Source organism: Canis aureus, chromosome 8, assembly GCF_053574225.1.
Source record: "Canis aureus isolate CA01 chromosome 8, VMU_Caureus_v.1.0, whole genome shotgun sequence".
Classification (NCBI taxonomy): domain Eukaryota; kingdom Metazoa; phylum Chordata; class Mammalia; order Carnivora; family Canidae; genus Canis; species Canis aureus.
In genome coordinates, this window is record NC_135618.1 from 68,975,777 (window position 1) to 68,996,868 (window position 21,092).

The 21,092-nt window shown below is 48.4% G+C and overlaps 1 protein-coding gene across 2 annotated transcripts; it reads right to left on the minus strand.

Moving 5' to 3' along the window:
• Nucleotides 1–290: 290 nt before the first annotated feature.
• ACTL6B (actin like 6B) lies at nt 291–20,798 on the minus strand. 2 transcript variants are annotated; one of them, XR_013385391.1, is made up of 15 exons: nt 19,116–20,798; nt 13,510–13,983; nt 12,966–13,042; nt 12,598–12,763; nt 12,189–12,289; nt 6,256–6,353; nt 5,501–5,595; nt 5,326–5,432; nt 4,566–4,655; nt 4,345–4,406; nt 4,120–4,234; nt 3,897–3,977; nt 3,705–3,800; nt 3,414–3,517; nt 291–573 (listed from the first exon to the last, which is right to left on the minus strand). XR_013385391.1 is itself a non-coding variant. In XM_077908042.1 (15 exons), exons 2-15 carry the CDS (start codon nt 13,532–13,534, stop codon nt 493–495), a joined length of 1,281 nt encoding a protein of 426 aa, XP_077764168.1. In that variant the 5' UTR covers nt 13,535–13,983; nt 19,116–20,792; the 3' UTR covers nt 291–492. The 2 variants fall into 2 exon arrangements, 1 of the variants encoding a protein (XP_077764168.1); XM_077908042.1 differs by having other exon boundaries at nt 3,414–3,500; nt 19,116–20,792.
• Between the last annotated feature and the right edge of the window lie 294 nt (nt 20,799–21,092).

The following is a 21,092-nucleotide window of genomic DNA, read 5'->3' on the forward strand; positions in this document are numbered from 1 at the left end:
CGCCCCTCCCCTGCCCTGGGGTCTGGTCTCCAGCACCCGCTTCGCCCCAACTCCGCTCCTAGCTGGGGGCCTTCTCGCGGGCCTCTGGCAGGTCCTCGCTGCGTGACCCTCCCCAGGTCCCGGCCCCTTTGAAACCCGAGGCTTGCGTGACTCCTGGGGCTCTGCCCCCACCCGCAGACTTTGCCCCGGCGTCCACCGTGGGATCACCAGGGGACGCAGCTGTAGCCCTCCCCTCGCCTCCCCGCAGGCCCCCGTCCCCACTCCCGCCCACCCACCTAAGGAGGCCAAACTTTTTTTCTTAAAACATTTTTACTTCTTTCAACCCAGAAACATCACAATCTAAGCGGACGAGAGGGCAGGGGAAGAGACGAGGGCATGGGGGTAGGGGCTTAGATCTGCGCTGGCTGAGGCCGAGCCGGGAAGCCCTCTCCCCGGTTTGGCGTCCTCTACCCCACCGCTGCGGGAGGGCGTGTGGGTGTTGAGGGGGCGCCCTCAGGGGCACTTCCGCTCCACGCACTGCTTCCCTCCCTCCTCATATTCCTGCTTGGAGATCCACATCTGTTGGAAAGTGCCCTGGGGACGGGGGACGACAGAGGCCACCATCAGCGCGGCCTCGGGGCGGAGGGTCGGGGGAACTGGACGCACCTCCGCACCTTCCACTAGTGCAAGCCCAGCCCCTCGGAAACCCTCCTCCCGCCCTCCGACTCCGCCTCTCCAGCCCAATCCCTTCCGCAGCGACCGCCCCAAGCTTCCCAGCCCTCTTTCATATTCCGTGCGAATACCCCTGCTCCTGTCGTTTAATCCTGACGTTGATTCATTCATTCAACAAGTAATTATTGCACTGTCTGCCCTGGGCCACGCACTGGGCTAGAGCTGAGTAGGGGAGCTAACAGCCTCAGGCCAGCCGACCTGCCCCCCTTCCCCTCCCCCAATTCCTCCTCCTATCACTCCATCAGGGAGTCTCCGCATTCCCAAGAAGAATCTCCTTCACCCTCACCATTCCTGCACCACTTAACTTCTGGATGTAGTTTTCTTCATTCTGCCGGCCACCCCTCACGCTGAGCCTTGCCCCCGAGGGTATCGCGCTGGGTGTCCCAAACTCTTCCTTCTCTTTGATGGTTGCTCAATCTCTGCCTGAAAGCTAGTGCCTGTGTCCCTGCTACTACTGTCCCTGTTTCTCTCCTTTCCCGAACCAGCTCATCCACTCCTGGGACTTCTGCTTGTGCTCCAAAACCCTATTCCTCCCTCGATTTACCATTGCCAATGCTTGGAACTGAACACTAGACCCAAATACTCAACTGTCTTTAAACACCTCCTTCTGAGTCTCTTAAGACCTCAAATTCAGCATGTCTGTGACTGAGTTCCCCCAGAGCTGGCCCAAACCTTCTTCAGTGGCCTTTCTCATTTTCTATACTAGTGCTGGTGAATGTAGTGGCTATTGAGCACTGTGGCTATTGGGCACTTGAAATATGGCTAGTCCAAAATTTTTTTAAAAGATTTTATTTATTTATTAGAGAGAGAGAGAGAGAGAGGCAGAGACATAGGCAGAGGGAGAAGCAGGCTCCATGCAGGGAGCCTGATGTGGGACTCGATCCCAGGACTCCAGGATCATGCCCTGAGCTGAAGGCAGATGCTTAACCAGTGAGCCACCCAGGCATCCCATGGCTAGTCAAATTGAGATGTGCTCTACAGTTATAAAATACACAATGGATACTGAAGACTAAATCCAGGAAAGAGAATGTAAAACATCTCATTTTTATATTGATCACACATTGAAATATCTTGAATATAATGAATTAAATAAAGTATGTTCTTTTCTTTTTAAGATTTTATTTTTAAGTAGGGGCATCTGGCTGACTCCGTTTTTAAGTAACCTCTACACCCACCATGGGGCTCGAACTCACAACCTCTAGATCAAGAGTCACACACTCGGAGTGCCTGGGTGGCTCAGTTGGTTAAGCATCTGCCTTCAGCTCGGGTCATGAACCCAGGGTCCTGGGATGGAGCCCCACATCAGGTTCCCCTCTGCCTCTGTTGCTCCCCCTGCTCCTGCTCTCTCCCTGGCTATCTCTCTCAAATAAATAAAATCTTAAAAAAAAAAAAAAAAGAGTCATATGCTTTACTGACTGAGCCAGCCAGGCAACCCAAATAAGATATATTTTTTAAGCTTAACTTTCACCAGATTCTTGGGGCTCTTTTAAAATATGCCTACTAGAAAATTTCAAGTTATATATGTGGCTCCTCATATTAAATTCCTGTTGGACACAGCTGCCAGGAGCTAGCATCCTGGGCATCATCCTAGACTCCTTCTAACTTTTCACATCCAGATGCTGCCCACATTGTGTCATGAGCTCCCAGTTCTACAGCCTGATACCCACTCCCCTGTCAAACTCCAGTCACAGTGGAGGCCACTGTTCAAGCCACTCTCCACTCTGTGGCCCCATTGAGCTTCTTAAACTTGGGTCTGACAGCATCTGCCCATTGCCTTTGGTCTCCCTGCCTCTCCCCATGGCCCAAGCATCCTCTCTCCTTCTTTGCCTCAAGGGTTCTTACTCAGTCTTCCATCTTCAGCTTGAATGCTCCTTAGAGCCCCTGAAACTAGATCAGGCCCTCCCTTCAAGGAACACTTGCATATTTTGAGGTGACTTCCTGCTTAATGGGCTCAGCAGCTGGTCTGTGCTGCCTCCTGAAGCAGGGACCATGTCAGGCACCCAGGGTGGGGGGCCACAGTAACTGGATGGATGAATTCACACTGTCAGCCTCCTGTATTTCTGACCCCTGTTTCTGTCTCCTTGGGGGCTGCCCCTCTAGGAGATGACCTTCTTGCTCTGTCATGGTCCCATTGTCCCGTCTGTGTGGCTGACACCCATGAGATATAGTTTGCATCTCCAGCTCCCTGCTCAGCATCTTGCCTGTGTCCCACAGCAGGTCCAGAGAGGACTCACCACCTATTGCTCCAGAACCAGCCTGCCTGTCTCCTCTATCTGCCTCCTGCCCACCACCCCATCCTCACTGCTTTCACTCTGTGACTCTAGGACAATGGAAAGAGCCTCTTCCCAAGGTGCCCTTGTGTCTGGCTCATACTCTGATCTCCAAAGACTCATTCTGGACATAGTCTTCCCAAACATGCCTGTGACTGTCACATTGCTTCTTTGCCCCAAACTTCCAGTGTCTCTCTTCTGCTAAGTATAGTGGGTGCCTCGTCCATAGCCTCAACTTCCACTAATCTCTCCAGCTTCCTGTCCTTCTGCTCCCTGATTTGTCCTGATGGAGCATTCACCCTTCTGGGAGCCTACTCTTTCTCAAAAATAAAAGTTTGTTGAATGAATGAATAAGGAGGCGGACAAGGGGATGGGATGTCTGGGTCTGCCTGGTTCCCACAGTCAGTGCGAGGCCAGGCCCCTTCCTCTCACCAGTGAGGCCAAGATGGAGCCCCCAATCCAGGGGCTGAACTTGCGCTCCATGGTGCTGTTGCTGGCGATGAGCTTCAGCCGCATGCTCTGGGGGGAAAGAGGGGCTGGGGGAAGCAGACACCTGGGTTCTGGGAAGGGAGAGGGCTAGAAGTGGGGAAGACTGGGAAGCCGCAGGGGGAGGGGTCTGCTCTGGTGGCCAGAACACTTGCTGTTGAGGAAGGAGGAAGGACTGGGTCCTGGAGAGCTAAGCCAGGACAGGAATCCAGGACCCTGTTGGGGGAGGGCTCCTACCGGTGGGGTCTTCTGGGAAAGCTCCCGATTGAGCCTGTCAGTGAAGCCCTGGAGCAGGGTATTTCCACCGGTGACAATGACACTGCCATACAAGCCCTGAGTGCAGAGAGGAGTGTGCCTTCAGGGCACAGCTCCTCCCTGTCTCCCCACTACTTTTGGGCCCCTGGGCCCAGACACAGGCTTGGGCCTCACCGGGCGAATGTCGATGTCACACATGCCTATGCTGGTGGTCACCACGTGGCCCACACCCAACATGGTGTTCCCCGACAGGCCCTGCCAAGAAAGGTGATCTGGGTTTTGGGCCTCTGCCCTCTCTCCCCAGACCCCAGTGATCCTTCCCAGCCTCCCTCACACCCAACGTTGGCATCCAGGGAATCCAACCAGTCCCCACCTCAATACCCTCCACCCACCCAACCTTGACATTGGAGGGATCGAACAGGCCCTCGGGAATGCGGAGCCGTTCAGCACCATAGTCTGTGTTGTAGCCATTGGGCATCTCATAGTGTACCGTGGGCATCTGCGCAGCCACCCTGCCCAGGAAAAAGAGACTCTGCCTGGGGGTGCTCACAGGGGACCAGAGGTACCCTCTGAATCCCAGGCCTGCCCCCTGTCCCATCCCTCAGCCATGGGCTCCACTTACTGCTCATCATAGGGAGAGTCTGAGACCTGTAGCACAGAGGCCTGGAAGTCCTGGATCACCTCCTGGGGACCCAGGGACACGGTGAGCGGTGAAGGCCTGGTGTCCCTCCTCAGCACCCCCAAGCCATCCCTGCAGGGCCTCTCTGTCCCTTCCCCTCTACTCATGGCAGGGGAGCAGGAGCTGGGAGGGATAGGGGTTGTTTCAGGGGACCGTCTCCTCACATTGCACATGTAGTTATGCCAGGACTTGGAAACCTGGGGGAGCTTCTCCTTCTTCTTCCAGTTTGGAGGGGCGCCCTCCCGTACAGGTTCCTGGGGGCACAAAGCCTATGAGCATCCTTCCCACTCCACTCCTGCCCAGCCCACCCTGACCACACCCATGCTCCTGCAGCTAACAGGCACTGAGTTCTTTGCTCTGCTGCCCACAAAAGGTGTTCCTCCTCCTTCTCTCTCAAAGGAGAGAGAATGGGGAGAGCCTGTCCCCATGTTTGCCACTCATGCAACAGGTACAGCTGATCTGAAAGGCCTAGGCTGGAGAAAGCTGAGGGCATGGGGGATACAGTGGGAGACGAGAACCTTAAAGAAGTAGCCTTTCCTGAGCCACATTCCATGTGGGGGTCCAGGGCGGACCCTTTCAGTGTCTCAACACTCACAGCTGCCGTATATGCTGTAATTCCACTTCACAGGGGAAGGAACTGAGGTTCGGAAAGCTTTGATCTGCTCTAGGTCACACAGCTCTTACATGGCAGAGGCAGACCTTGAACCTGGGTCTGCCGCACTGGCCCTCATACCTCCTGTTACCAGCTAGCTGTATGACCTTGGCCATGTCCTTCAGCCTGTCCAATCTCTGATGCTTTGATTATAACTTAAGGAACTGGACTCAGGGTCCTCTGGGGGCTCTGACACTCCTCTCTCTGATATCTAGTGGGTCAGTGGGTCAACTGTCATAGGGTAAGTGCCCCAGGCTCCCCAAAGACACCACCTTGGCAGCAATCATGTAAGGTGGAATGATGTCAATGGCCATTTCCTGGAAGAGCTCCCGGCACTGCATGGAGATGAAGTCCCCTGCTAGGGGCGACTTGACAATGCCTGGAAAGGGAGGGGGTGTCAGGGCCAGGTCCTCCCCAAGGAGTCCCCGACCCCTGTTGAGGCCCCACCTTGCTGTAGGACGTAGCCATCATGTACTGGGATGGCGGTGGTATGGGTGGCCCCACTGTCCAGCACTAGGCCCGTGGAACGTCCGTTTGCAAAGCTGGTGTGGGACGGGTAGGTCAAAGAGACAGCAGCAGCAAGTGAAGGGACTGGGACTCAGGTCTGCCCTGGTCACTCTCTGATCTCCTGGTCCAGTCCATTCACACTCTGCAAATCTCTCATTCTGGTTTATGACCCATCACAGGACAAAGGTTCCTGAGACTCCTGTCACTTCTTCCCTGTCTGAATCACAACTTTTCCCTCTTTTTCTTTCTTCTGAGCTCCCAGTTTCTCTTTAATCTTGGTTCAGTGTTCTGTGGGCTCCTTGAAATGAGGGGCCATATTGCCCCAGTGCCTAGCACAGGGGTCAACATAAAGTAGATCCTTAAAAAAATGAATGCTGATTGTTATATATTCTTCCTTGTTCTCTCCAGTTGCAGCCCCTGCTGTCTATGGTCCAACTCTCCCTCCTTTCCTCCCTCTTGTCTCTCTCTCTGTTAAGTCTTATCCAAGGAATAGGAAAGAACTGCTGATCTGGCCACCCCAGGGTCAAAGGCATTTAGTGTACAGGGGCCCCTCTGCACTAATGGAGCACAGGGTGGGTGTCTGCCCATCCAGGACACTAATCTCCACAGAATCAGGTCCAGCCTCCAGCTTGACACACCACATAAACCCCACCCTGGCCCTCCACCCAGCCAGAGCAGCTCAAGCCAGAGGATACGCAGTAAGTACAGCTGTCTTGCATAAGAAGAAGGCAGGAATGTTGTATTGCTCGAACATCAGCTCTGTCAGCTTCTCCCGCTTGGCCCGTGTGTTCCACTGGGGAGAAAGTGCAGGAGGGGAGGATTCAAAAAAGGAGAGGCCCAGACACACACACACACACACACACACAGAAGACTTGGACTGGGGACAGAGGTCAGGTCTCTAGATCCACATATAACTCTAGAATGTGATAAGTACAAAGAATTTTAAAGATTATAATCCAAACCCTGAAGTAAACCAAACTCAGAGAGGGAGAGTGACTTGACCAAGTTCATACACAAAGCCCTTGGTAGAGCTTGGTAGAGTTATAGTCTCTTGACTTCTGGCCCACTGTTCTTTACCGTATAATTCTATCAGCCTCCAGTTTATCCCTCTTCCCCATTTAAGTCATCTCAAAGGCATGAAAGCTGGGAAGAGGGTTTCTAGTAGAAATTGTGGATTGAATACAAACATCCAGTTTTATCCCCTTCCAAGATCCCAGGAAAAGTATAATAAAGGGGCAATTTAAAAAAGACATAAATCCATGGCACCTGGCTGGCTCAGTCAGTACAGCATGAAACTCCTAATCTTGGAGTTGTGAGTTTGAGCCCCATTTTGGGCATAGAGGTTACTCTAAAAAGGGGGGCACCAGGGTGGTGCAGTTGGTTAAGTGCCTGACTCTTGGTTTCGGCTCATGTTGTGATATCATGGTTGTGAGATTGAGCCCCTCATCAGGCTCTGCACTCAGCTCAGAGTCTGCTTGAGATTCTCTCTCCCTTCCCCTTTTCCTCCTCCTGCTCATGCTCTGTCTCTCTAAAATAAATAAATAAATAAATCTCTAAAAAAAACCCAAAAGACCTAAAGCCACAAAAGCCAACCACCCACGAGAAGATGCTCAACATTGTTGGCCACCATGAGGGATATGCAATTTGAAATCACGAGATACCACTTCATACCCACTAGAGTGTTAATAATAATTAAGAAAAAAATGGATATAGAGAAACTGAAACACTTGTACATTGCCATTGGGAAGTTGAAATGGTTCAGCCACTGTGGAAAACAATCAGCAGTTCCTCAAAAAGTTAAACATAGAATTACCATATGACCCAGCAATTCCACTCCTACTTATGTATCCAAAAGAACTGAAAACAGGTACTGAAATAAATCCATATACACAACTGTTCATAGCAGCACTATCCACAATAGCCACAGATGGAAACAACCCAGAAGTCCATGAATGGATTAATTGGAAAAACAAATTGTGGTGTGGTATATCCATGCAATGGAATGTTACTCACCATGAAACAGAATAAAATACTGATATATGCTACCGCATGGATGAACCTTGAAACTATTATGCTAAGTGAAAGAATACAGACATGAGAGGTCACATGTTGTATGATACCATTTATAAGAAAGATCCAGAATAGATACATTGATTGAGACAGAAAACAAATTGATGGTTGGTTGCCAAGGGCAGGGAGAGTAGGGAGAAACTGGTTAATGAAAACATATTTTCTTTTGGGCTGATGAAAATGTTGGGAGGTAGAAAAAGATGAGGGCTACACAACATTATGAATGTGTTTCATGGCATAGAACTGTTGACATCAAAAAAGTTAATTTTATGTTATGTGAATTTTACCTCAAAAAAAGAAGAGACAGATACCCTCAAGGATTGGGAATAATAAGGAAGGAGAAAACAGAAACATAGTTTTGAAGGTTGAAAATCAGATAGTTAAAAAAAAAAAAGAAAAAAGAAAGATAGTTGAGTGGTAACTGGCTTAACAGATTCAACACTGACTCCTAAGCTGGTAGTGGGAAAAAGCCAGGAAATTGCAGAATCCTCAGAGGGTTTGGGAATTGGTAGTTTTGAGTACCTCTGGCAGGTAAGGTTAAGGGAAAGCTAAAATAAGATTATTTAAAGTTCTTCAAGTAACAGCTCCCAAAACTCTCTCCCCAGTTCCATGTCACTGGGTTATTACTCACTCCAGCCTCCACAGAAGACTGAAAGTTTAATTCCCTAGACAGAGTAAAACTGAGGGTCTCTGGACCGATGGGATACTTGACACAGGAGTAAAGAAGACACTATATTTAAAACAGGAGAAGACGGAGATCCCTGGGTGGCTCAGCGGTTTAGCGCCTGCCTTCAGCCCAGGGCATGATCTTGGAGACCCGGGATCGAGTCACGCGTCAGGCTCCTTGCATGGAGCCTGCTTCTCCCTCTGCCTGTGTCTCTGCTTCTCTCTCTCTGTGTCTCTCATGAATAAATAAATAAAATCTTAAAAAAAAAAAAAAACAGGAGAAGAAAGTGATTCCATGTATATTAAATGGTGAGAATCTCAGCCCTATTGCTTCACTTGGCTCCCCAAAAGGGGGTCGCTAGGCCTATCTGTAGGGTACAACTCTTCCCTGTGGGTTACATGAGATCTAAAGCTGCCAACTATAAAGACTCCTAACTCTGGGAAACGAACTAGGGGTGGTAGAAGGGGAGGAGGGGTGGGTGGGGGTGAGTGGGTGATGGGCGCTGAGGGGGTAATTGACGGGATGAGCACTGGGTGTTATTCTGTATGTTGGCAAATTGAACACCAATAAAAAAATAAAAAATAAATTTATTATATAAAAAAATAAAGCTGCCAACTATCAGAGGCTGCCTAACAATCATCCCAGGCAGGTCATCATATAGCAACATCCTCTATCACCACAGTCAATGAGTGCCCTGTCCCACACAGCTTCCAATCAGTATCTTAGTCCACCACTTGCAAACACAGGCAGACAACCAAAGATTTCTCAGAAATCTGAGAAAAGCCTCAAAATGAGATAGAGGGGCACTTGGGTGGCTCAGTTGTTAAGTATCTGCCTTTGGCTCAGGTCATGATCCTGGGGTCCTGGGATCAAGCCCCACATTGGGGAGCCTGCTTCTCCCTTTGCCTATGTCTCTGCCTCTCTTTCTGTGTCTCTCATGAATAAATCTTTTTTAAAAAGCAAGACATAGGGCCTCCCAACACCAAAAGAAAAAAAAGGGCATGGGGAAAAAATTGGAAGAACAGAGATTGTGCAGGGAAATGAAAACTTTGGAAAAACAAAACTAATCATATTCTGAGTGAGATAATAGATGATATTGCACCCATTAAGAATTGGATGTTCTAAAAGGTAACATTCATGGAACAAAAAAGAGCTCTAGGAAATTGAAAATACAGGAGCAGAAATGAAAAACCCAATAGAAGGGTTGAAAATAAAGTTGAGGGACACCTGGGTGGCTCAGCAGTTGAGTGTCTGCCTTGGCTCAGGGCATGATCCCAGGGTCCTGGGATCAAGTCCCACATTGGGCTCCCTGCAGGGAGCCTGCTTCTCCCTCTGCTTGTGTCTCTGCCTCTCTCTCTGCGTCTCAGATGAATAAATTAAATTAAATTAAATTAAATTAAATTAAATTAAATTAAATGGGGTATAGCCAGCCTGCAGCTGGTGTTCAGCCACTGGGAGATCATTCCCAGCGACCCCTTCTGGGTGCCGACCACCGAGGAAGAATACTTGAACTTTGGGGAAAAGGCTGATTCTGAGAACCAGGCCCGGAAGTACATGAACGCTGTGCGCAAGCAGAAGAGTCTTTACGTGGAAGAGAAGATAGTGGAGCATGCAGAAAAGCAGAGAACCCTCAGCAAAAATAAGTAGCTACTCTACTGGAAGGTTCTCTTCTTTATAGTAAATGTAAAAGCATCACCCAGGGTTTGATCCTGGAAACACTTCTTTATGCTGCATTCTCTCTGTGCATCTACTTTCAATAAAGTTGGTCCTTATGAATATTAAAAAAAAATAAATTAAAAAAAATTTTTTTAAAAAGAAAAATAAATTTGAGGGATTATCTTGGAAATTAGAGGAAAAGAGGAAAAGAAGGAAAACATAAGAAAAAAGATAAGAAAAGGAGAGGATCAGTTCAGGAGGTGCAAAATCCAAATAATATTTTCCAAAAGAGAGAACAGATAAATAGTGAGAGAAATAAATTATCAAATAAGTAATTTAAAATACTTAATTGAATAATGACTGATTTTTCTTCACAGAATTGGAAGACATAGGTTTCCAGATTGAAGGAATATCAATTTGAGTGTCTAAAGCAATGGATGAAAATTAAGCAATATGATATTGAAAAATTATATAACACTGAGGACAAAGTGCAAATTCTATAAGCTTTCACAAAGAAAAACATTATACCGAAAGATCAGGAATTAGATAGCTCTGCTTTCTTGATGGCAACAGTAGATGCTGGAAGACAATGGAAAAGTACCTTCAAGATTTCCTTTTTTTTAAACTTTTTTTAAATTTTTATTTATTTATGATAGTCACAGAGAGAGAGAGAGAGAGGCAGAGACACAGGCAGAGGGAGAAGCAGGCTCCATGCACCGGGAGCCCGATGTGGGACTCGATCCCGGGTCTCCAGGATCGCGCCCTGGGCCAAAGGCAGGCGCCAAACTGCTGCGCCACCCAGGGATCCCAGTACCTTCAAGATTTCCAATCTGGGATGTTATATCTAGCTAAGCTATCAATCAAGGTCAGGCATGCAAGGTCCTAACATTTTTTACCTCTCATGACCTTTATAAGGCAGTTACTGGAGGATGTGCTCTATGAAAACAAGGGAGTACATCAAGAAAAGGAGTAATGAGATTCAAGAAACAGGACTTCTATTACGGGAGAGACGTGAGGGGATGCCCTAAGATGATGGTGAAGGGAGATGTCAGGATGATAGCTATGTCTTTTGTATAGAAGGCAACAAGTCCAAAGTGGAGCAATTAGTGGGTTTTTGGAGAGATTTCTTCAAAAAGACCAAATTGATAGAATATCTAATGGAGCTAATGTTTGAGAAAGGATATAGATAACATAAGCAGATAAATAATAGCAGATGAATAACTTAGGGTCATATCATTAAATAAATAGAAAGCTAAGCAAAATAAAAATCAGTGCAATTTTCAGTTCTATGTAAAGGAGCTGTGCAGGAAAGGAAAAGTGACCAGAGTTTATTGCCTGCCTGAGGCTTGATTACCATATATAAACACAAGAATGTAAATACTGAATAATAATTTTTTTAGAAATCTAAAATACAACTATACTTAAAAGTGAGGAATGAGGGAAGTGTGTGGTGTGGGCTGGAGGAGGAAAGAGAGCTCAATGTTTCTTTTTTTCTTTCTTTCTTTTTTTAGAGGAGAGTGTGTACAAGGAGAAGGAGGGGGAATGGGAGGGGGAGGGAGAGAATCTCAAGCAGATTCCCATGGAGCATGGAGCCCCATGCAGGGCTCAATCTCATGACCCTAAGATCACAGCCTGAGCCAAAATGAAGAGTCCCAACATTCAACTGACTGAGACACTCAGATACCCCTCAATATTTATTTTCTACAGTGGGAAATAAATCCCTAAAACTATAAAATCCACAAGCAGCATTTGAATGTGATATTTAGAGATATAGAATAATATGACAAAACTTCTCTAAATGAAAAGCAGTTGCCTCTGGAAAAGTGGAATGGAAGGAAGAGGATATGAATGGCCGTTTTTTCTTTAACATATTTTCTAAAGCAAAGTGGTTATGTGCATATATAACATTGACAAAAATTTTAAGTTAAAAAGTCCAAAAGGACTTTGGTGGGGGGGAGGGGGAGAAACAGCAGTGGATAAGGCTGAATGGGCAAAAGATATGAATGGATAAAACAGGAGGATGGAGAGGGATAAAGACTAAACCAGGGAGGAAAAAAAAAAAGTGCTTGAAGATGGTGGAGTTGGAAGAAAAGTCTGAAAAGTTAAGTGGAGTGATCAATGGCAGATGCTTTCAGAAGGGAGAAGTGAAAAAAAAAAAAAAGAAGGGAGAAGTGAATGGCAGAAAGGAGGTAGGGAGCACCTGGGGCTGGACTAGGGTTTGGGTGAGGCACTTACCGGGGCCTCAGACATGAGCACTGGATGCAGGTTGGGCTCGGACTTGACGTGTTTACTGTAGGTGTGATCCAGGATGGCGCGGAAGCATTCCCAGTCCTCAACTGGAGCCAGGAGGCCAGCGTGGAGAGATGAAGGTGGGCCGGCCGGGGTCCAGGGACAGAAAGCAAAGGAAGGAGGGATGCCAAGTCCAGGGGAGGGGAAGTGAGATCAGTTCTAGCAGAAATCCCCCCTTCCTGGGAATCTGTTGGGCCCCTGGGCTGGGAACCAGTCAGCTGTGGGAAGCTGTGAGGGAATTCCTGGGATGTGGGCAATTGCAAGATAGACTCCGTAAGTGTGGGGTGATATGTCCTGGGTTGTGGTGAGTGGGATCCTGGTCTGTGGTGGGAGACAGTGGGTGGGGGCTCCTTACTCATGCCATTCTTGAGGGGCGACATGACCTCTGCTCCATCCCGAGGCACATGCAGGGCGTTGGTGTCGATGTGGAAGATCTTCCCTTTCTTCTCTTTCTCCCCCTCCAGCTCCAGCCCGCCCCCCTCCTCCGCGGCCAGCAGCCCCACCGTGGTGGGGAAGTCAGCCTGGAGGGGGCATGGGCAGGAAGAGGGATCAACCTCTTGCCCCTATCCAGACCCATAGCAAGGCCCTCAGCCCGCCCCTGGGTTTACTCCCACATTCCCGCTCTGCAGAGCTTCTCTCTGTGTTGTGAGAACCCTGGGTCACTGGGAAGCCTGGAGGGGAGTCCGAGGCCCTAGGACTTGGGGATGGGGCTGGAAGGCTCACCTTGGGGCAGTCCTCCCCAGCGTACCCAGCGCGGACTGAGAAGGAGCCAATGTCAAAGACCAGCGCCCCCACCTCATCTGTGTGGGGAGACAGGTGTGTGAGGGGACCTCTCCCAAACTCTCTCCCCCTGGATAGCTCGGAGAGGAGGTCAAGGCAGAGCCAGTCTCGCCACCTTCAACGCTTGCCGGGGCAAGTAGGAGCTCGGCCTGAAGTCCGGGGTCCTGGGAGTGGGGATCAAGCCTCCCCAGAGTCCCTTCTTGCCCAGTGGCCTTATTCAGGCCACTCTCCTTGCCGGGAAAGAAGGGGCCAGGGGGCCGGGAGGAGGTGAGTTGGATGGTGGAGAGTGACCCCAGTGCGCGCAAACGACCGACCTGGGAGGACCAAGGTAGGAGTGGCGCAGGACCCAAACCCAGGGCTGGACCCGTTCGAGCGCCGGGGTGACAGGCCCTAGGGTGCCCAGAGCTTAGGTCGCGCAGGTTCGGGGTGCAGGGCTGCCGGTGAGGCCGCAGCAGGCTGGGTAGCCTGAAGCCCGAGGCTAGCTCACCTCCGCCGTAGACGCCCCCGCTCATAATGCCCTCTTAGCGCTGCTCACGGCCCGTGGGCGGCGACGGGATCAGCACCGAGGCGGCCGGACAGCTCCCGGGATCCCGGGCGGGGCGGGGCGCTCAGTAGCCAATCAGGAGGCCGGATCCCCCGCCCCCAATGACGCCGTGGATTGGCTGCAAGGCGAGACAATAACCGGACCCGGGGCTGCTGCTTTAAAGGGGCAGACACCGCAACTTTAAGATTGTGGGGAGGATAGCAAGGACTTCGAGATCGATTCTAACAGATAGCCAGGTAGAGAGCAGACGTACACAAGAGATGGAAACCTTGTCCATTTGGAGACCAGGACGCCTCAGGACGTCTCACGGGGCCCCTGCTCTCTTACTTTTTTTAAATGGGGTCGAGAAAAGGGCACCATAGTCCTGGAGAGTCGTCCATTCTCTGGCTCCTGATCAAGGTTCTGCCATACCCAAGTCTGAATGAAATCACCGGGCGAAGGAGGGAAAGGAAGAAGGGAAGGAGGAGAGAGGTACAGGAGGGGGCGTGTCTCCATCTTCTCCCTGTTTCTTTCTATCCTTGTCTTTCTAGTGCCCCCTTTTCCTCTCCCGTCCCCGGTGCCTGGGCCCTATACATATACACGTGTACCCGTGCTCAGCTAACCCATCTTCAGCTCCCTTTCCCCATCTATCTCTCCCCAGCTGTTTTCCTGGCCTGACACCACCTCCACAGCAATTTTAATAGCAAAGGTGAAGGAGCAGCTCCGACAGCTTGGCTTAGCTGAGAGACTCTTATGTGAGCATGTGTGTAGATGTGTGCCTATATGTATGCGTTTATGCGTGTCAGGATGTGTGCATGTGCATATGCATGTCTGTATATGCATGTGAATGTTTGTTTTGAGGGCACTCTTACCTATTTGCTGAGTGTGAGGGAAGCATTAAAACCATGGATAGCGGGTTTTGGCACACACACGAAAGAAAAGGAAAGAAAGAAAGAAAAAGAAGAGGAAAGGGAAAGGGAAAGGGAAGGGAAAAAAAGACCATGGATGGCACAGGAAGAGGATACCTTGTGACAACCAATGCCCCAGAAGTTTCTCTGCTCACCAGATGCCCGCTCTGAAAGAGACTAAGGTGGCTTATTGATCACCCACTGGCAAGAGTGGCATTTCACATGCCCAATGTTGTTTGGGAGTCCAGGCCTAGAACCTCAGACTGGAGGCATCCAGGCTTAAGTGGGAGAGGTGAGCTGTAGGGGAGAGAGCTGACTCAGTGCTGGGAAACTGAAATATTTCTGAGTGAGTTAGTCATTGGCCTCTATAAATTGAGACCTAGATGACTGGATGAGTCCCTTGACCTCTTGACACCTGCATTTATCTTACAAAATTGTTATTACTGTTATTATTATTGTTGTTGCTGAGGTGAGGATTACAGGAACACTGGAGTAGAAAGTGATTCTATTCGTGGCCTGTACCTCTCCTTTTGTTGACATTTAATGAAGTTGCTTCACTTCCCCTACAAATTCACCTTGTCAGTTCCCTCTCTTAACCCAGTCCAGAGACTGCCTCAAGTCAGGAGAAATATTATTGATCATAGATCCAGCCCCTCAATTTATTTTTTTAAAGATTTTATTTACTTATTCCTGAGAGACACAGAGAGAGGGAGGCAGAGACACAGGCAGAGGGAGAAGCAGGCTCCATGCAGGGAGCCCGATGTGGGACTCGATCCTGGGACTCCAGGATCACGCCCCAGGCTGAAGGCAAGTGCCAAACCACTGAACCACCCAGGGATCCCCTAGCACCTCAATTTTACAGAGGTTTCCCCAGATGGAGGCAGGTCCCTGTCTTGGGTCAGACAACCCACTCTTGGCAGAGCCAGGACTAGAACTCACATTTCTCATCAGCCAGTTTAGAAATGACCTTATTTCACAACACTTCTGTGTCCCAGTCCAAGATTCATTGTCCCTATCTGTAGGACGGCTGGTAGTGAGGACTCAATCTGATGCCAGAATCAAGTGCCTGGCTAAGAGCTGGGCACACAGGAACTATTCAGTAAACACTGGCCCTAAGAATGTTCTTGGGGAGTTTTTGAGGCTTTACTATTATTATTCATAAATTAGAAATCTGTAATACTGTAATGAGAACTGAATTTTCCTCTCATGGTTTTTCCTCTATAGCTGGCTGACTACACGACTGGACTTGATTTACCTTCCAGTCAACTGTGGCCAATTTTCATTTGTCATTCTTTTGTATTATGATTCTATTGTATTATGTAAGGTAAAAGGTTATTAATATATTTCACTATCCATTCGTTGATTCAGCAAACGTCTTTGTGCAAGACATGGGAATACTGAGATGGATAAGATATATTCTTGCCCTCAAGGGGTTTTGCTGTAGTGGGGAGCTTAGGCATGCACGAAAGTGGCAAGAAATGGGGGCCCAGAGGAAGGAGGGGCCGCCTGTCTCCAGGAGTCCAGGAAGGCTTCTAGAAGTGAAGTTTGAGCTGAATTGTGAAGGATGAATAGTTCACTGGTGAACAAGGTAGGAAAGGTCTTTCACACAAAGAATAGCACATGCAAAGTTCTAGAGACATGATCATTTCAGGCATATGTGGAGTTAGGAGCTTAGTCTTGAAAGAGAGTTGCACAAGAGCTGCTGGCAGAGATCAGAGTCAGGGGGAAATGACAGTGGAAAAGTAGCCAAAGACCAACTTGTTCATAACTAAATCCTATTTTTATTTAGCAAACACAAAACATCCAGTGCCTAGATGTAAAGCATTTTAAGTGATTTACAAATGTTAAGTACTCTAGTCCTTATAATGATCTGATTATTATCCACATTTTGTAGGGGAAACAGACATGGAGAGATTAAGTGACTTGCCCAAGGTCACTCAGCTGGTAAATGACACAGCTGAGATTTCAGCTGTGGCCTGTGAAAAGTATTCTCTGGAGAAAATGTTGCCTTGCTTCTACTCTTTTCATAAATGTTTTCTAGATACCTGATGGACATTAGGAATAAAATGGCTCATAAAACTTGATGTAACTCGGGGCACCTGAGTGGCTCTGTCGGGTGGGCATCTGCCTTTGGCTCGGGTCATGATCCCAGGGTCCTGAGTTTGAGCCTCACGTCGGGCTCCCTGCTTGGCACGAAGTCTGCTTCTCCCTCTCCCTCTGCCTGCCACTCTCCTTACTTGTGCATGCTCTCTCTCTCTGTCAAATAAATAAATAGGGGTGCCTGGGTGGCTCAGCGGTTGAGGATCTGCCTTTGGCTCAGGGGTTGATCCCCAAGTCTCGGGATCGAGTCCTACGTCGGGCTTCCTGCATGGAACCTGCTTCTCCCTCTGCCTGTGTCTCTGCCTCTCTGTGTGTCTATCATCAATAAATAAATGGAATCTTAAAAACAAACAAACAAATAAATAAGTAAATAAATAAATAAATAAAATCTACCCCCAAAAAACCAAAAAAAAAAAAAAAAAACCCAACTTGATATGACTCTCCTAGGGTTGAATGTCTATCCTAGAAGATGGAGGGTTAAATCATTAATTTAAGAAAATCACCTGGAGGTTCACACATTTCAGCCTACACTAGGTTGGCCAAACCTGAACATCTGGTAATGATGTTGAAGGTGGTAGGGCCAGGACCCTCTGCCCCCCACACCTTGGAAATGATTTGGCATCTTGTGAGGGTCTGTTCCTTCCGTGGTTGGCTCTTCCCCAGTTCCCTGCCAGATACATCAAGTGTCTTGGCTTCACAGGGAGCCCCTCTCTAGTGAAGGTGGCAAGTGCCCAGAAATAAACAGTCCAGTAAAGGCCGCAGTAGGAATGGAGCCAACATTGCAGTGGGGCACAAACAACAGTGTGGTCAGGGAGGCAGTATTTAAACTAAACTGAACTGAATTTTCCCAGATGACAAGGAAGTAGGATTGGACTGGGGGAGTGGAAGGCATTCAAAGAGGGGACAAGACCCAGACTGTGCATCTTGAAGTGTGGCCCTTCTCACGGAACCAATGGGGAACTCTTACATCATTTTGAACAACAGTTATATGATCTAATTTGCATTTCAGAAAGATATGTCTGGAAGCTGTTTGGTAGATGAATAGAGAGGAACTATCTTAGAGGCCAGAATATAGACTAGGGCTAGGGTAACAGCATTTAGCATATGGTAGAAGGGATGGATTTAAGCAATACAAGAGGTAGCATTGACAGGATGTATCCGCCAGTGACACAGATTGCTAGTCTTACATCAATGGTTATCTCCCTTCTTTCTTTATTAATAACATTTTAGCTGGGCATATGGCTAGAGACTACATTTCCCCAGCCATTTTTTGCAACTGGCCAACCTCTGAGCAGAAGTTATTGTTGTAAAAAAAAAAAAAAAAAAAAAAAAGGAAGTTATTGTTGTCCTTAAACAAGAAAGAACTTGTGCTTTCCACCCCATCCCCCTTCCCAATGGATGAAATTCAGGTATGATTGTGGAAAGCTGCTTGGGCCACACTATACAGAGAGATGGAAGCTAGGTGTTGAGGATGGCAGAGATGCCCCCACAGTCCTAGAGGATGTTTTAAATTTGTCTCTTAAGCCATTGAATTTGTGGGACTCTTTGTTATAGTAGCTTGGCCTATACCCTAATTAGCTGACCATCTTTGGATATGGGGAATGAAGGCACAAGAAGCCCCTGGATGGATGGCAATGCTGTTAACTGGGCCAAGAGATTCAGGGAAAGGGTAAGGTTAGGCAGGGTGGGGTGGGGTAGAAGAGGATTAATTTAGTTTTGAATGTGTTGAATGTGACATGTCTGTGATCAGTGGTGCATAATAAATGTTTTAACAATCAGCTCTTGGGGCAGCCCCGGTGGCCCAGCGGTTTAGCGCCGCCTTCAGCTGGGGACATGATCCTGGAGACCCGGGGATTGAGTCCCTCATCAGGCTCTCTGCGTGGAGCCTGCTTCTCCCTCTGCCTGTGTCTCTGCCTCTCTCTCTCTCTCTGTGCCTCTCATGAGTAAATAAAAATAAAAAAATAAAATCTTTAAAAAACAAAACAAAACAATCAGCTCTTCTGCGAGCATCCAGATGAAGATATTCAGGCTGTGGTTGGACATACACCAAGTCTACACCTGGGGGGAGACATCTGGGCTGGACATGGAGATTTGAAAGATATGGGCAATTAGGGGATAGTCACAGTAATGGAGGAAGTGACCAGTGAGAAAAAGAGGCTGAAGCTGGGATCCTGGGAGAAACAATGTTTACAGATGCCTGGAAGAGAAAGGGAGGACCAAGGAGAAGTCTGAGAAAGAAGAGTCAGAAGGAGGAGGAAGTATATCCCATGACCCATGGGAGCCAGGTTCTCCACATGTTCTCCAGGGATCCTGCCTTCTCAGAGAAATCGGTCATCCATTGGCCATCCCCTACCTCTGTATCCTTCACCTCCCCCAACTCCCATCCTTCCCATTACCATCTAAACAAGCTCCAGTAGCTCCTATCAAAACCCAAATACCTTGATTTCAAATTCTCCTCTCATCATATGTAGCCCCACCTTTCTATCCCCTACCTCCTCCAAATCAAGATTCCCAGAGTTTTGGCCACTTTGGTTGTCCCCATTGCCTCATTTTTTTACTTACCCTCAGCCCACTGCAAGCAAACTTGCATTCACTGCAAGTGCTCTTGACAAAGTCACCACTGGCTTCCTCGTTAATCTCATGCACACTTCCCAGCCCTGTCTTGCTTCATCTCTCTGCAGCATTCAACACAGTTTACCATTCCCTTGTTGGAACATTCTTTTCTTTTGGGCTCCAGAACTCCATATTCTCCTGATTTTCCTGTTAGCTCTCTGGCTTCTCCTTTGGCAGCTTGTTCTCCTCTCCCTGACCTCTAATGTTGGAGTTCCTCAGGGCTTGGTCTTGGGCCATCTTGTCTTTTCCCTGAGTCTCTTTATGACTTCATCTGCTCTAAAACGCCACTCATTCCCAAGGCTTTATTCCAACTCCTGCTCTTCTGTGGAGCCCCAGACCTGGTTTGACAGCCACTTTCTGAACATTCTTCTTTGCACTTCTCTGAGGCGCTACAAACCTAACATGTCCTCAATTTAAAAATTTTTGATCTTCCTCCCCAAATGTGTTCCCCTCCCAAATGTTCTGCTTTTAGCAAATGTCACATTTCAAGCCACCAGCACCAATGGTCATTTCAATGATCATCTACCATCTGTCTCCTCTGTACAGTGTAAACTCTCTGTAGGCAGAGGAAGTATGCACCCATTCATGGTTGTATCCTCAAGGCCTAGGACAGTGCCTCATGCATCAGAGACTGAATATTTGGTGAATGTGTCAAGACAAAGAAGCGTATTTGCCAAAAGTGAGAGGAAAAGTGAAGCCAAAAGTGAGAGGAAGCAGTGTCAGATGCCCTACGGAGATTAATAAAATTGGGTTCTAGTCCTAAGCTGCCAGTTTTCTAAGTGACTTTTGGGAAGTCACTTTGCCCATCTGTAGATTGACAGGAAATTGAAGTGAATTATCCATTAAGGTCCCTTCCAAATTCTAATGCCTAACTGACATCTATCACCTCCTACAAATATATCATTGAATTAGTAAGTGCACATCAACGGGATTTGTGCATAAAGAAGAATGTGACTGTTTTCTTACATTCTTAAAAATATTGTGCTTTGAAAGCTTCTTCCAGTGTCTTTAATGGAGGCCACAAGAAGTCAGTTTTGATACTTTCACTTTTAAATTCAATGAGGACTCAGTGAAGACTCTTCATTGAGGTGAACTTTGAAAATGCTTTGCTTCCAAAGCATTTTCACAATCCAATGTGACTTGCAGGGCAGGCGACAGTCAACACTCATTTTACAGATGTGGAAGCTAAGGCCTGGGCTTACATTCTCATTCCTTTACAGGGATGGTGCTCGGGAGCGTTCCTCAAGAGGCTAGTGTACTGATATGAGTGCACAGTTAAGTCGCTAAGGCTGCCTCGTTCGTATCTCAACTCTGGAGTCCTAGGAGTCTGCTTCCACTGCAACAAAATGGGGACAATGCTAGTCCTGAAACGCACAACACTGTCGTGAGGATTAGATTAAGTATGGAACTCAATAAATATGAGTTATCACAGTGTCACGCAGCCCCGTGGAGTTTCACAAAAGCCCAGCGGGCAACGCCGGGGAACTTCCCGGGCACGACACTTCTCACCGTTCCCAGGTTCAGGGGCCCGCATCATTCCTCGGGGGCTCTCAGAAGAGCAGCTCTCCCCCTCGGCCGCGTCAGAGTCGCCGGCCGGGTCCCGTGCGGGTCTCCATCTGCCGGGCTCAGTCCCAGGCCGGTGGAGGGGCGTGGTCTCACTGGGGCAGGGGCGTGCCGAACCCAGAACTGGGGCGTCGAGCTCCCGAACCCCGTCTGGAGCCGCCCAATCCGGGAGGGTAGGTCACGTGACCAGCGAGCGGTTTTTTTTTTTTTTTTTTTTTTTTCCTACCCTCCCTCCCCTCCCCTACGCCGGTACCACCTCTGTCAGTCCCGGGGGGGATGTCTTGCGCCTTTTCGGAAAGCAAAGCATTAATTTTGATCCGTTTTGCGTCGAAATCGTGTGGTGTGATATCTCTGTTGTGACGG

Coding starts and splice junctions, on each gene's coding strand:
- ACTL6B (XM_077908042.1), bottom strand. CDS start 13,534: ATGAGCGGGGGCGTCTACGGCGGAG. Junction 12,290..12,597: donor GCCCCTCAAGAATGGCATGA/GTAAGGAGCCCC, acceptor TCCTGGCTCCAG/TTGAGGACTGGGAATGCTTC. Junction 5,433..5,500: donor TGGCTACGTCCTACAGCAAG/GTGGGGCCTCAA, acceptor CTCCCTTTCCAG/GCATTGTCAAGTCGCCCCTA.